Source organism: Artibeus jamaicensis, unplaced genomic scaffold (genome assembly GCF_021234435.1).
Source record: "Artibeus jamaicensis isolate MK-2021 breed Jamaican fruit bat unplaced genomic scaffold, CSHL_Jam_final scaffold_537, whole genome shotgun sequence".
In the NCBI taxonomy this organism is placed as follows: domain Eukaryota; kingdom Metazoa; phylum Chordata; class Mammalia; order Chiroptera; family Phyllostomidae; genus Artibeus; species Artibeus jamaicensis.
This window is the reverse complement of record NW_026522047.1, coordinates 4,735,292-4,750,993: the sequence shown is the minus strand read 5'-3', so window position 1 is coordinate 4,750,993 and position 15,702 is coordinate 4,735,292. Positions and strand designations below refer to the sequence as shown.

Below are 15,702 nucleotides of genomic sequence, written 5' to 3'. Positions count from 1 at the left end.
GAGGGGCCCATCCAAAGGATCTCCACCAGCCCTCCAGACCAGGCCCACTCACTGGGGAGCCCGTTCTCACTCCCAGGAGCCAGCGCCACAGTGCTCACAGCAGGCACAAGCGATGTCGTCTTGTTTGGGGGACAACAAGACAAGCAAAGGACCTCGCTACTTAATCCTTAATAGCACAGGTGCCATTTTCAAGACCTACTTAAGAAATAGACAAGGAAACCAAAGTTCTTAGTAAATTATTCTATATACGAGGAAAAGAAGATTGCTCCAACAGCAGAGAACCAACTAATGTGAGTTCAATAATGCATACATGTGTAATACATATCCCATCCTGAGTTTTTCCCACAGAAAGTGTCAAATCCCTTAAACTGTCACGTGGAGCTACAAAACATCACACTCCTCAGCTCCACGTGGCTTAGAGAAGCTGGCGCATCTCTGGCTGCTTTGTTGCTAGGAGACCCGCAAGTGCCAGCAGTCAGAGCACCAGCCAGCGGTGCGAGCGCAGCGGGCAGGCCCAGGGCCCAGTGCCCTGCTCCCAGAGCGTGCTGGGGGTGAGCAAAGGAACAGGAATGGGGGTGGGGGCAGGGCCAGACCCTTACCTGCGGTGCTGTGACCTTGGCCGTGAGGCTCCCGGCCTGGACGTCGATGAGCCACGCGTACTCCAGGGAGTCGCTCCCCAGAGGCAGGCCTTCTGCAGAGAACATGGCGTGCGCTCGCAGCTGGAGGCCCGACAGACTGATGTGACCTTCCCTGAGCGCTTCGTCCGCGGGGGGCCGCTGCTGAAAACAGGGACGCTGAGACGTGAGGCAGACAAGCAAATGGCATTCCAGTTTCTAGTTGCTTTTCTCCCCAGAGACAAGCAGGGAAACACGCTGCCCAGGACGTAAGGCTCGGGCTGCACCAGCTCCTCAACACGTCTCTCGACCACAGATGAGTCTGAACTAATGCAGTGAGACGGCGCCCGTGAGAGCCCGCCCTCGAAGCAAGGCAGCCGGCCCTGCACAGAACGCAGGTCTTGGAGCTGCCACTGCCTGACGCAGAAAAGGAAACCCGGACTGTGGCCGATGGGGAACATCACGGGCCCAGGTCTCATGGGAAGGCAGGGACCAAGAGATTAAAATATTGAAAAGAAGAAAATAACAGAGAACAACAGACCATTAAGACCATAACATGAAGAACTGGGGAAGAAAGCCATCTTCCATACAGCTTTTGTAGGCATGAAAAGGGCAGACTGATTTTACAGAGCAAGTAATTATTTGTAACTAAACGTAACTAAAAGCAGCAAATATTTCCAGCACTGCTAAGACTTGCCGCTTCCGAAAGCTGCAGCGTAAGTGCTGAAAGGGGGCTCTGCACAAAGCTCCGCCCCACAGAGTGCTTGGGGTTCTGGAGTCAGAGGCTGGCAGTGCCTGCCCATCAGCCCCCAGGTCGACCCACTGATGATTTCGGGTGTCAGACTCGTGTTCCCACTTATATGTGTACTTGGCTCTGCGTAAATCCATTTGTTTCTAAAGCCCACAAGCTGCCTGAAAGTAGGGAAGAGCCCTGAAGCAGCGGTAGAAAGAGAAGCCGTTTGGCACTGAACAGCACTGACTATAGGGTGACACTCTACGCAGGAATGTCAATTAACCCACTTGATGAGCGTCACTGGTCCTCCTCCACAGGAGCCCCAGAGGGGACATGAAGGAATTAACAAAAATCCTGTGAGTGTGCCGGACAGAAAGACTAAATCACTGGCCGCGCAAATATGCATGTCTTGAAGATTTATACTACTGGTTAGTAGTAATGTTTAGGTGGCAATTTTCAGTAGAATCCACCAACATTTTGTATATTTTCCCTTCCCTAAATAAATAAAAAAGTTATAAAATATTTATTTCCACTTCTAAAAACAATAGATATAAAATATAAATGCCTGGGATCACATAAACAGAGAGTAACAGAAAGAAAAAGAAAACAAAACAGACTTTTGAAAAATTCCTACACGCACACATACAAAACTTGTTGTGGCTACATGAGAAGTCTCTAGCTTACAGAGCAGAACGCTCCATGCGCAGGGGCTAACACGGGGTTCTGTCCCCATCAGGAGCACCAAGAAACTGCTGAGTCTCTGCCATGGCTCGCTGTCACATTACCTGGTAGTTGTCACTGATGAACACATTCAGGGGTGACAGGACAAGCTGCAGCATAGTCTCTCGAAATCCTTTCTTCATTTCAAAACACAGCCTTTCCAAGAAAGCCGTGGGACATTCCGGACCGTCGGAAGTCCCATGCTGAAGTCAAACAAAATGGCATGATCGAGATGGAGAAAAGGTGAAGACCAAGGAAGTACAGGAAAATAAAAATTACAAGTATGTAACTAAGAGATCTGACTTTCCAAAGAGAAACAGTGTTTGCTGACACGCACGTCACCTGCACCCCAGGATGAAACAGGAGGGCCATGTGCACCAGCGGGGACTTCTCTGCCGTATGACCCAAGGCACGTGACACAGAGCCCACATGCGGCACAAGGCCCGGGGTCACCCCAACCCCGTCAGACACCATCGGGCCCCACTGGGCCCCAGGAGCCTTAGGCTCTTGGGGAAATATAATCCCGCTCCACGTTAGCCGGAGAGGCCCGCGGTCAACCTCAGGGTGAACCAGGGTTTAAAGCCAGGTCCAAAGCTCTAGGGACACGATTCGACCTCCAAAGTCGAGCCTGAACCCTGACTTTGTAATAAGCCCACTGCAGGTCCCCAAGCTGGTCTGGAGTAGGAGACACAGGCTAAGAAAATGCAGAGTCCTAGGACAGCCACCAGGCTGACCATAAACAACGCAACTCTGGGCCATGGCAAAACATCCTGTAGTTCACACAGAACAGCGAAGAAGGCACTGGCGTGGAAGGAGGACAATGGCAAAACTGCCAATGATCGAGGAGTCACATTCTGAAGAAAACACGCTCCCTTCACACACAGTCCCACGCTCTGCTACATGAACACTTACAACGGGAAGGCGCCCGTGGACTCGGTGCAGATTCACCCGCACGGTGATGTCCCAGGGACGCAGGGACAGCGGGTGCACTGCCTTGGCTGCGCTTCCGTTCTCCCTCCTGTCACCTTCCATCCCGACGGCAGTCCACCCAGAGCTGGAGGATGTGGACAGGGACAGAACAGGACTCGAAACAGCCTCCTCAAAGTCCACGTACATGTCGTCCTCCCCAAAGTAGTTTTCCTGCAGGTACCAAGACAGACTGCCGTCAGGGGTGTGCAACGACCTCTCACCTTGGAGCCCAGAGTCCCTAAGCTGAGCACCTCTCTAGCCTATTTTATTTCCTTAAAAGCATCTGGTCTCTTTCCTTAAAATAAGTAAAAAAGTATACATATTTAAGACATATGCTTACTTGACTGCTTAGTAAATCAATATTCTATAGCAAAAAAGCCCCCAAAGTTACTGGTTTATTTAGTAACTTTAGTAACTGGTTTAGTAACTGGTTTTAGTAACTGGTTTATTTAGTAAACTTCTTGATAACACCACCCCCAATTACAGCAAAAGCTCGCAATCTACACCCTGGAAGAGATCTTTGAAGACCTGTGAGATTCGACGGTCTTCGTCTGCACTTCCCAGAGCGGGAAGTAAACAGTGCCCTGGAGGAATGACTGCCTGCCCCTCGCTGCAGGTCACAGCATCCCCCGTTAGCCAAGCACCCTCTGGCCCGGCCTACACAGTGGCAGGACCACAGAAGAGATGGCATTCTTTTAAAAACCATACCTTTATACACAAAAACGCATTTAACAGAGGCCCATAGAGTGTCATCTGAGAGTCTGGAGACAGCTCCATCTCCACGTGCAGCCTGTCCGGCGGAAGTTCCGAGGGGTCCACGGGGGGGCGCGAGGACGTGGAGGGAGCAGAAGCGGCTCTGTCTGATGTCCTCTGGGACGGCCTCAGCACAGACAGCATCGTTTCCTCCATCTCTGACACTGAACGAACCAGGAGCAGAAAGTTTGGTGACGGCAGCAGAGGACCTCTCGGAAGTCCTTCAAGGACCTACTAAGAAATTCTATTTGGCAAATATGAAAGCAACTGGCCCTGTTATAATGGCTAGAGTATACAATGAAAACAAGCCTGAAAGACTAAGAATTAAGAATGTGAAACAGAAGAGACCTCGCTGAAATACGAGCAGAAATACTTGAGTCGGACTACAGAAGTGATGAGAAGTTCCCAGGAACATCGCGCCCCTGCGACACGAACCCAGGTCACAGTCAGGCTTTAACCCTGCTTGGACTAACGTGCGCTTGGTTGCCTACGAACAGCTATTCAAACAGTGCGCTGTTACTGAGCTCCGGACACGAGAACGATTTTGAGAACCGTTCTTTAAAACGTCACCTACTGGAAAAATGCAGAGGACCCCAGTTATAAGGCACAGAAGCCTCAGAGTAACTATGATATCACCAAATGCACTTAAGAAACTAACATTTCACAAAATCAAGTACTTCAAGTATTAACGCACAGACTGACATGTACTGTGTTTGCCATGCCAGCTCTGCCGCTCCTATCGTGGCAGACCTTGAGAAAATTACGTAATTGCTTTCTCTGGCACATAAGGACTGAAAGAGATAACATAAGTCAAGAAAGAGCTTGGCCTAGTATTTGATACATAGTAAGTGCTCAATAAAAGTTAGCCATATTATACCCAAATCCTTAAAGGATTTTAAACATATACAATTATGTCAAAACAATAGATGCATTTTTCTGTTCCTGTATCTTTGATGACTATCAATCATAGCATCAGATTTTCAAAGTGCAAATGATACAGAAAGTCTTACGCGACTGTTTCAGCTGCTCATCTGCTTTCTGGGGGTAAATCGGGTGCCATGTGTAGTCGATGGTGAGCATGACACTCGGGACAGCCCAGCATTCAACCCAGCCAGCCCTGCGAGAGTCAAGAGCAAAGTCTCTGGTCAGGTGCCCACCCTGTCACTGTGCACCAACAATGGGTACAGGTAAGGAGGTCACCACTGTTCTCCGAAAGACTCCGCAACCCAGAGCACTCACGCCACCCCGTCGGGCACTCACTTCTCCTGAGTCAGGTTCCGCCATTTTGGCTTGACTGTCTTCTGGCCGCTCTGGCACTCAGCAGGGAGGCCGGTGTCATGAGTCATTTTATTTGGGTGGCAATTCTTTACTAGCATAAATAATGAATATTTGCTAGGGTGGCAATCTGGTAGAAATAGATGAAGATCAACGTCTTCTCCCTAAAAATTAATTCACAATAACCAACAGTAATAAAATAAGTACGTGAACATGTTAGGTTACTATTTACTCTCTAGTAATCTTGAGAAAACATTAAAAAGAAAGAAAACACGAATTACCAAAGTCAGATTTAACACTGAACAGTCAGATAAATAACTGGAATTGAGATTTTACACTGATTAAAACTAAATTCTGATGAGAATGTCAAGAAAAAAGTCAGGGAAACAAGCAGCGTAGTTGCCACGGAGCGGTAAAAGGATCATCTTCCACAGGTGCCCGTGGATATTTCTCACGCAGTTCGGCAAGAAGCAAAACTAAAAATTGCCTCACTAATAAAAGCTCAGGTGGGACATGTTCTGTTTTTGTGCGGATTTTTATGAAACGATGGTCTCCTTTGGTTCTAACAAGTCTTGGTTCCTCCACCGGCGTTTAGGAACCCTGAAACGGCGCCCCTCAGGGTCTCCCTTCAGCCTCGCCGTTGTCCTTCGGGTCTTCTAAACTCTCCCAGCCTGACGCCTGGTTCCCTCACAGGCTCAGCGCCCCCCACTGAAAAGGACAGAGCCCTGAGCTCGACTGCCCGGGTGCGAATCCACCCGGGCCGCTCGCCGGCGGCCTGACACGTTACCGAGCTCGGCGCCTCGGCTTCCTACTCCTTGCACGCAGGTAACACCTCCACCTGCCCCCAAGGTCTGCTCTGAGCTAACGACGACACAGAGGCCTAGAAGGCACGTCCGGCACACATCTGGACTGATTCACAGGTGTCAGCTGCTCTTCTATCATTGCTGCTACTTTTCACCATCACGACTTCCGTCAACACTACAACCACTACTGACTGCTACACCCTAAAACTGGGTGTTCCCCAACACTCTGAATGCATGAGAGCAGCTTTCAAACAAGAGCATTTGGGGTTATGGCTTGAGTCCATGGTTGCAATGAGGAATGAGAGAGGGGAAGTCTGAAGTCTAATTCACAGACAGTGAACATTAGATTACCCACAGAAGTTAGAGAGCAATCAACTCAGGGACCTGTTTCTTTATGGCCCAACTTCTCAGGACAAGTCAGAAAACTTGGGGGAATGGCAGAACACTACAGTTTACCGCCATAACAAGGGCAATTGTGTGACCTGGAAGTCAGTGAACAGTGGAGGAAAGCTAATAAGCTACTTCAGGAAGCCAGGGAACCACGGAGGGGGCAAGGAGGGGTGGGGTGGGAGTGAAGACAAGCCCTGGGAAACCCGACTTGCTAACAACCCTTGTGGACTGAGTGGGGGTCCGACCGCACGCACCCGGAGGGAGAACTTGGTGCTGCACGTCGCCGGGACGAAGTCCATGAATGGCAGGGAGAAGTCGATGTTCAGGGTTTCCCCGCAGGCTGCCAGGTACACTGAAATAAGAGAAGAAAATTTACTTTTAACTTCAATAAAAGTTTAAATAATAATTGCCTCAAATACACACCCAAACAAAATTAAAGTTAAGACTATATGTTTAACCCAATACAAACCAAAATACTTCTCTAAAAAGTCCCCCATGGTAATGGAAAAAAGATCAATCCCGGTATCTATTACAAGTACAAAATCCATGCCAATTTGTTGGTATTTATCTCAGTAAACAGAATACTTCACATAATTTTTTAAAAGTCCCTACCATTTTCCTGTTGTTTGGTGGAACAATCGATCCAGTTGTGCTGATTGGCCGCCCAAATCATTTCAAATTGATGAAACATGATTTTAAAATTCCAGGTGTATGGAACAAATGAAAAAATGTCCGGAGCACTATCGCTAGACCAGTCTTGAATTAAATCTAAAATTATCAGGGTGAAAGAAGTTAAAGTTCACTGAATTCAGAAAACAAAGTGTAAAGACTCTAACAACAGTCAAAAATGAGTTTTTATTTATAAATAAAAGAAACTTTTATACTGAAATATTAAAAGATTTTGATTAAGGTATAGCTAAAGGATTTAATGGCAAGCAGATGTCTACTTACTAATCACAGTTCCAAATCAGAAAAAAATCTATGCACTTCATGAATTATTTTCTAAAGAAACGACAAAGAGAAAAGCACCACCTGATGTTCTACTGCCCGGACACCCAGCACGGAGGGGGCCCGCCTGTGCAGGTTCTGCACTGACCACAGACCCCTCTCGGAAATGAAAGTCTGACTGCTTCACTGTACCCTCTCCTACCTCTTCCTTAAAGAGGTGTTCACTCCTACCTCTTCCTCCCCCTCCCTCCCTCCCTCTTTTTTTTGAGGGGAGGGTGCAACCTGGGAGGTGGTCACTGGAAGATGGCATCTCATTCCATCCATTTTTAAGTGCAGCAGGGCTGCTCGTTTTTTGAGGCTGTTTATTCGTTAAACGAACACACACAGATGTGCACCGAGCGCCAGACTCTGCCCCGGAGCCCGGTGCACAAAACACAGACCTGGCCTTCTAAGAACCGAGGGCGGTCACCTCTGCCGACTGCTGACTAGTCCTACTGCTGATTTGTACGGTTTAATCACTGCTTTTTAAACTGTGTGCCTATTCTTAGTGTGCTTATCCTTTGGCGTCTCAATTATTTTTCACCGTGGCAGGGAAAAGCTCTTTTAGAGGACTGCAGCCCTGCCTGCCACGGTGGCTTCCTCCTGCCCCCAGCACCCCCTCCGTCGCACACTCTGCCTGCTGCTGGCAGGGAGACTTCGGTGCCCATCTCCTCCCAGAGCTGCTCTTCAAGCAGCTGTGTCACCAGGTCCAAGGCTGACTCCAAAAGCAAAAGCTATGAAACGGACAGCTGTTCCCTGTGATGAATCTCACTGCACTGAGTTCACTAGAAAATTACCTGTGAAGAAGTTCTTCTGTGCAAAGATGAAGTGGTAGGTGGCTTTGTACACCTCTAATTCACACTGCCACGTCTGGGGCATGTTCCACACCCGGGGGTAGCTGGCATTGATATGGAACTGAAAACCAATGTCAGGTCAAAGGTTAGCGCCTCAAACATGACCCTGGGGGAACAGCATCAGAGATGAACTCACACACACTGGTGAGTAAAGATCACTCTCTTCCTACTGAATGGGACAGAGGTCCCTTCCACATTTCAATATTGCTATGGCTAAAGGGCAGTATCCATGGTTACGTCCAGTTCCTTGAAATACTAAGCCATGATGTGGTCAAAAACGTTGAGGAACAAAAACCAGGCTATAGTTTCAAAACCGTACTCAAGCTAAATCCACGCAGGAACAGGCAACCCCTAACTCGTCTGCGTGCCGGAACTGGTCAGCCAGAGGCTCCGGCTCGGGCTCGGGGGTGGGGTGCGGTGACGCACACTCACGTGCAAATCTGCGCCCAGGGCCCCCCAGGCTCTCACAGCTGTCACAGGTCCACACTCCCCCTGCCAAAGCTGGACACTCCCGTGAAGGCACGAGCTGCCTACCCCAGCCAGCTGTACTGACCAGCAAGGGCTCAGCAACCATTCAAATGCTGACCGTGCCAGTCAAAGACCTATTTATGGCATCGATATCTTCCTGGTCAATTCAAAACTTTCCTTTTAACTTACATACATCATGTGTAAGCGGCTTGTTTGGGGAAGCAAGTAAGGACCTACTGGTAGCGCATTTCATAAAAGAACCTGCTCTGAGTAGCAGCCACGCAGAGCGGCGGTTGTTGCTCTTGTTGGCCCGCACAGAAATACCAGGCTGCCTGACCACGGAGTCTGCAACCTAAGGTTCGCTCACGAGCATTTCCCAAATGCTCCTGTTGTAAGAGGGAGCAACCCAGGGTGTCAGGATCTTCTCCCTTTCACCTCATTCATCATGAGTGTTAAGCCCTGAGAAAGAATCCGATGGGGCCGAATGCCGGACTCACCGCTAACATTTCTGCCTCCAGAAGGGTCCGGTACTGCATGCTGGTCGTGGCATCGACATGTAGGAGCTGTCCTTTAATTGCAGGGGTGTAACCTGGTGAGTGAGAGCGTAAAAACTGAGAACCCAAAGACATACACACACGATGTAAAAACCAGGACCCCGCCACCACCCAAAGCAGAAAGCCCTGAAGGCAGTGGCCGTCGCTCTATAAATCCACGCCGGTGGGGGAGGGGGTGCTGTCCCTAACAGCCACCGTCCTCGTGTGAACGCACCGCAGGGAGAAAGCTCGTCCCCACGTCCTGCGGACCGTGGCTGGGCACCCTCGTGCAGAAGCGCAGGTCCCCTCTCAGTGACGGTGCTGAACTCTTCAGCGTGTGCCGGGCCCTGCCCCCTCCCCAACTCAGCCCACGTGTTCCTGTCACTCCCAGGCCTCCTTCTCGACTGTGACACCACGTGTGTAGCCCACTCTCACGAGAGCAGCACAGAGGGTCTCCCACTCCTGTCCATGACTGAGGCACTTCAGGAGCGCTAACCCCTGGTCCTCATCATAGGGGCACTTCCTGCTCTGGGCACTTTATTTTCAAACACCTGAATCTCTGAAAAAAGGTTCCACGTGCATTTGAGTTCTGTGTTTTTGCTATCTCAGACTTAGGCCTATTTTCCCTCAGACAGTCTTCTTAAAAGCACCTGACCTTGACCAAGGGCCTGACCGGTCCCCTTGGACCCACAGCCAGCATGCTGCAGCGCATCTGTGAACTCCCCCAGGGCTGCCGACAGCGCTCGGCCCTGGGCCAGCCCCTCCCCATGCACCGGTAAAGGTGTGAGAGGTTCTGTACAGATATTACTGACTACACACGTGGTCAGCGTGCAAACAGTAGCAGCACTCCCACAGCTGAGCCGCACACAAGTCCGTGCGACCCCAGCGCCTGTCCCCGTCACAGGCCTGCAGCTGCGGCTGCCTACCAACCACGGGAGTCCTGCAGTCCCAGAGGCTCTGCTTCTAGACTCAGTGGGATTATTCTTTCAAAACTTACTAAAGGAAGGTTTCGCTCTTCTCTGAAACAGCCCAAAGTTAGAGGGAAGGCACCCGCCACCCCTGTTACTTCTTCAGCGGGTTATCGAGGCAGGCAGACCGGCTGCCACTGTTTCATGACCTACTGGGCCCAGTCACCCCCCGCCCACCCTCTCCTGAGATGAGCAACGAAGTAAGTGGCAGGAACAAGCAGAGGGCACCAAGAACGGTGTGAAAACCATTCTCCACTTAGCCATCCCAGCACTGCTGGTTAGTGATTTTAAATATGGGTAAGGTGCTATTCCCCGCACACCGGAGGAAGTGAACACAGTGGAAGTTCATTTCAGTCACCCTCAATTACAGGAATACTAAGAGGACAGAAAGAACACGAAACAATGAAAGTGGCTGTATATAATATTTTGGTCAACCTAACAGAAATATTTAGTCATGCTGTTGATTCACTTATATCAGAGCACATATTTCAAATGTATAATGAATTAGATTACTTCAGCTCAGATGAAACTAGTTAGAGGGGCAAATTTAATATCTGAAATATGAAGCAATCTCGTTGAAGTCATGCTGTTCAAAGCACCCGTTTACCCCCTGACAAAATCCACGCTATAACCTAGAACAAAGCCTTCAAGCCGTTCAGTCAGTCACTGGCCGGTCACGTGGCAGCTGCTGGGCTCAGCGTCAGGTGGACGGAGTGAGAAGGAAGACCCAGCAGCTGCTCCCACGGTGTCCCAGGGGTCGCATGGGCCGAGCCAATGCTGCTCACTCTTACACAAGAGAAATACGGCTATGATGAAAGCACAGATTTGTAAGGCCTGTCTTGATTTTTAAACACTTTCCCCTCTCTCTGGGCACACGAATGATTTAATTATGTAGTATCTATTGTCGATAACTACGGGCATATTAAAATATAATGAAAAGCTGAAAAAGAAAGCCCCAGGGACGAACGTCAGTTCAGACGAGCTGACGAGCCACTGTCTGCGTGCCGGCTCCCTGCGGCTCGTGCGGAACAGGGAGGCAGCGGCTTACCGTGCTCCGCAACGGTCATGGGGATGTTGATCTCCAGGTAGGAGCCGGCGCCCACGTTCACGTGCACCGCGTTCGTTTCCTGCCAGAAAGTCAGTTCACACAGAGCATTTGCCGTAAGTGCTCTAAAACCTTCACTTTTGAGTTCTTATCACAGACAAAAATATAGTCATCAAGGACACTAAATACGTATCCAAAGTTCTTAAGAACACAAGTTCAAATTCATACCAAAAATACACTAAAACAATCCGGGCAAATATAAAGGAGAAAGTGAACCAGACTGCAGTGGAAGGCATTTTATTAATAGTGGCTAACTTCCTTCTGCTTCCAGCACTTAATGAAAGCACCCTACATGCAGCTGTTGAGGGCGGGGTGGCAGGAAGCTCACAGAAATGAATCTAAGTACAGAACTGGCCACCAGAAAAACACTCTGGAAAACAATGTTCAAATTTTAAACACTATTTTCTGAACATTAGTTCAATAATTACCCTATTCTTGGTAAACAGCAAATCAATTGTGGCATCGGCAATAATATTCATGCGCAGTTCAAAGGCAAGGATCTGCCTCGGCCTCCCTGGCTGTGCAATTTCAGAAACTTTCAGAACTTGATAATCGGGTGGGAAGAAAAACTTCCATAAACAATCTCTGTGTAAGGTAGAAAGAATAGTAACATGTTATTCCAACAAAATTACCTCTAATACAGGACCAGAATCAATATTAGAACTGTGTCTTATCGCTACTATCTTATCTAACAAACAGATGAAAAAGAAAAACATTGAATCACAAACGTCTCCTCTAGCTCCCTCTCAGTAACACAGCAGCCTTCTCTGCGGTGAGAAAGACCTGCACCAGCCGTCCAGACGGACACGCTGCTGGCCGAACTCTAAGCAGTGTCTGTTAGCGTAAAAACTCAGATGTGTCCTCATCACTCCCGGCAAATGTCCTCTCCTTTGCACAGGACTCCTCCTCCCCTCGCTAACCCTTACTTATGTTTCAAAACGTAACTCACATGTCCCCCACCAAAAAAGCCTCCCCCGATTCTCTTCTCTTTTCATCTTTAATATGAGTCATGTACCTTTACAGGCTAAACTGTGGTTCCCTAAATATTCTTATGCTCAAGTCCTAACCTCAGAGTTTGGCCATATTTGGAATCAGGGTCTCTACAGAGGTAATTAAGTTAAAATGAGGTCTGTCTGGTGAACCCCCATCTAATTTGGACACAGAGACCACCTGACACACAAAAGGGAAGACCATGCAAAGATGCAGGGAGAAGACGGCCATCCACGAGCCAAAGGAGAGAGCCTCTAACACGTCCTTCCCTGGCGGTCGCAGCCCTCCTGAGAAACCAGCCCTGCCAACACCTTGACTGCAGATCCCCACCCTGGGAACTGTGAGAAATTTCTGTTGTTTAAGCCATGTGGGCTGTGGTACTTCATTATGGAAGCCTGAGCAAACCAATTCAGTACCTTTCTAAGTTTTTCAAGAGTTTTTACTGACCTCTATTATATCACGTAATAAACCTCTCTTATTTCTTTTGTCCTCCTCTAAAGCTGAACTATCTGTTTTTATCTTGGAATCCACACAGGCCCAACCATCGCTGACATATTCACTGATTAAACACAAACAGGAAAAGGAAAGACCCTACTACAAATGTGTGGTCAGTCACCATCTGTCTATGAACAAACTCCTCCTTTACAGCAAACTTAAGCCGGTTTCTCCACAAACAAGTCACTGCAGATTCATGTGTATAGGGATAACTTACCCTGCCATAACAGAACAGCTTACAGAAGTATCGGGTTAGTTGTAATAAAAATTAATAGTAGAGCTCAATACATTTGAAAGACTTATTAGAAATATAATTTACTCACGTACCTCTGCCGATCAGCCCATGGCCCATAGTTGAAATCTGTTCCTTTACCACAAACTATATCCAGTCCCCAACATGGAGGTAAATCTTGTAATTTGCAATCCTCACTGCTTATTTCTCCTTCAATATTTTCTTCTGTTTCTTCTGGAACAAGTCCTACACATTGCAAAATATAGAAAATAAAGGCAGTTACTTAAAAGAACCACTAAAATATTTCTTTAGTTCAGCAGTTCTAAAAATTTTTTGATCTCAGGAACACTTTATACTTATAAAATAACTATACATATATACATATGTATATATATAGTATATTTTAGTAAAATGTAACATTTTAATTTCACTTTTAATAAAAATATTTTCAATGAAAAATAACCATATTTTCTACAATAATTTAGTAAACAGTGTTGACATTATTTTATTCTGGCAAATACCTGTAACATACAGCTTAACACAAAACACATGGGTTCTCACAGTTGCTTTTGCATTAATTCTATCACTTATGGATTTGATGAAGCCTAGCTTCACACAAATAGGTGGATAGAAAAGGAAGGAGTGTTTTGATAGCTCTTTCTGACAACTCTGGCTATTCCTCCGTGACACTCTGCTGACATGCAATAAGCAGCATTTTCTCAAAGGCCAGCCACAGTGTGGAGTCTGGCTGTCCTGTGTGCCGCCACACGAACACGTGCCGCCACACGAACACGTGCCGTCTCTCTTGCTCTTGGCGTGGGCCTTTCACCCACCACACGACTCTGCAACCTCACGCATAGGTCATATGGAAGGCATGGGTTCACTAAGACAAGCACAGCTTTCCCAATATTAACGAATGCCGTTATTAAACACTTCAGAAATCACATCGATTACCATCACTGGTGGGCTCACCTAGAAAAATCACCAAACTCACAGTTGTGGACCCAAATTTCCCAGAACCCTAATTTTCACAGGAAAGCTCAAAACCACTCTCTGTCCCTAGCTACTCTGTCAAGTAAAACTGGCATCCCATGAAACACGCCAACGGCTCATCCTGAACCTCAATGACACACCATGCTCCCTCCGAACACGCGTGTGCTCTGTGCCCCAGCACAGGTGCGTGTGTGCCTGCCATCGTATCACACCAAACGGTCAAAGCTTCCTGAGGGTCCGGATTTGGGCAACGTAAATCATTCGGCTGTATCACAGCGATGCCAGCCGCCGTTTTCCTGGGAGTGCGCAGCCTGACAGCCAGGGCTCCTCACCCCAGGTGCGACCGGCACCTGGACTCGTGCTAGGGCTCCAGCGGTTTCCCCACTGCGGCTATGACACCACCCATGCAAACACCGACACGGTGAAGAGGCAAACTGTGTCCCAGGTTTACTTGTGAAATACTCCTGACCTCATAAACCCCCACAAAGGCAGAGAAAGATCAGAAGCAAGAAAATGGAAGTAGAAATCCAATATTTAGCTACTTTTATAAAACTGAAACCACCCCTGAAGCACCGTAGCTGGATTTTATCCCTGAAACTGGGGGCCTCCCATCTAACACACCGTGCTTTTCTTCCCCAAGCGAACTCGAAGTGCCCTAACAAACACCTCACTCCCAAAGGTGTTCACTCATTGTCACTCGCATTCACAATGTTTGAGGTGTGTCTGATAAAAGAATTGGAAGCAAAGATCGCATCATTTTCTTTTGATTCAACTTTCAACAGCAACACAGGTATTTTCTATTGTAGTGGACACTGTTACAGGTACACTTACCACTTACTGATGCTAACTTACACCCTAAGTAAAGAGACTTAACGTAATTGCACAGGAGAAACAGAATCACAGGTGGACCCAGCTCCAGGCAGCCCTACCTGGCTCGTCCATGTAGTAGTAGATGTCCACGTCGTTCGACTGCATCACCACGAAGCCTTCTCCCATCAATCTTGGAGGTCTGCAAGGAGGCACAAGGCAAGCTAAGTACAGTTCCAGAAGACAGGATGCTCAGTGCTCCACCGAGCATGTGGTCTGCCGTGGGGTGGCAGCTGTGTGTCCACGGTTCCCTCTGCACCCCAGGCTCTCATACACAAGCAGCCCTCCACCACGAGGGGGAGCCCACAGTGCATCACTAGTACACCCTGCCTCCTGATTCGAGAGCTACTCAAGGGGCAGGGCGCGAATTCAGAAAGCTGGGTGAAAAACTGACCAGGACTTGGATGCTAAGCAAGTTCCATCCTAAGTGCCCCAGCCTCACTTCAACTGTTTTCCAAGAGTAATTCCAACTCAAGTTCGAATTTCATTAACTCACAATGGTACTCCACTGTAATGAATTTGCTGAATTTACTATTTACTCATTCCTTTTATAAACAAAAAACCTACCTGTAAAGTGTATTTTCTAACATCAAATTATCAAGGCTTAATTGCCCAAAATGAGTTTCCCAAATACACTAAGGAGAAAAGGGTAAAAAATTATAGCTACATAATCTTACAGAAAAATGTTTAAAATTAGAGTTTACCAATGGATAGCATATCTACTTCCCTTATAAAGCAGGACTAATACTATTCATTGATTTAATAGCAAAATATACCTCATTATTGCCCAACTGGTAACAAAAAAACTAAATGGATGCTAAAGGTCTTAATTCATATCTACATTAGATATAAAAAGATCATTATGGCCCTGGCTGGTATGGCTCAGTGGACTGAGCGCCGGCCTGTGAACCAAAGAGTCACCAGTTCAATTCCCAGTTAGGGCACATGCCTGC

General features: G+C 47.8%; 1 protein-coding gene across 9 annotated transcripts in view; it reads right to left on the bottom strand.

Moving 5' to 3' along the window:
- The window catches only part of BLTP1 (bridge-like lipid transfer protein family member 1), a 115,456-nt gene that overhangs the window by 80,983 nt on the left and 18,771 nt on the right, over positions 1 to 15,702 (bottom strand). For 8 of the 9 annotated variants that reach the window (XM_037129905.2, XM_053658670.1, XM_053658674.1 and 5 more), the window contains exons 10-23: positions 14,812 to 14,891; positions 12,985 to 13,135; positions 11,601 to 11,757; positions 11,116 to 11,194; positions 9,064 to 9,155; positions 8,042 to 8,159; positions 6,870 to 7,025; positions 6,512 to 6,609; positions 5,050 to 5,228; positions 4,800 to 4,906; positions 3,745 to 3,953; positions 2,980 to 3,207; positions 2,133 to 2,270; positions 600 to 779 (exon numbers count right to left, since the gene is read on the bottom strand). In XM_037129905.2, coding sequence (XP_036985800.2) covers positions 600 to 779; positions 2,133 to 2,270; positions 2,980 to 3,207; positions 3,745 to 3,953; positions 4,800 to 4,906; positions 5,050 to 5,228; positions 6,512 to 6,609; positions 6,870 to 7,025; positions 8,042 to 8,159; positions 9,064 to 9,155; positions 11,116 to 11,194; positions 11,601 to 11,757; positions 12,985 to 13,135; positions 14,812 to 14,891 — 1,972 coding nt within the window. The remainder of the gene's footprint in view (positions 1 to 599; positions 780 to 2,132; positions 2,271 to 2,979; positions 3,208 to 3,744; positions 3,954 to 4,799; positions 4,907 to 5,049; positions 5,229 to 6,511; positions 6,610 to 6,869; positions 7,026 to 8,041; positions 8,160 to 9,063; positions 9,156 to 11,115; positions 11,195 to 11,600; positions 11,758 to 12,984; positions 13,136 to 14,811; positions 14,892 to 15,702) is intronic. The other variant, XM_053658669.1, reaches the window with a different exon arrangement.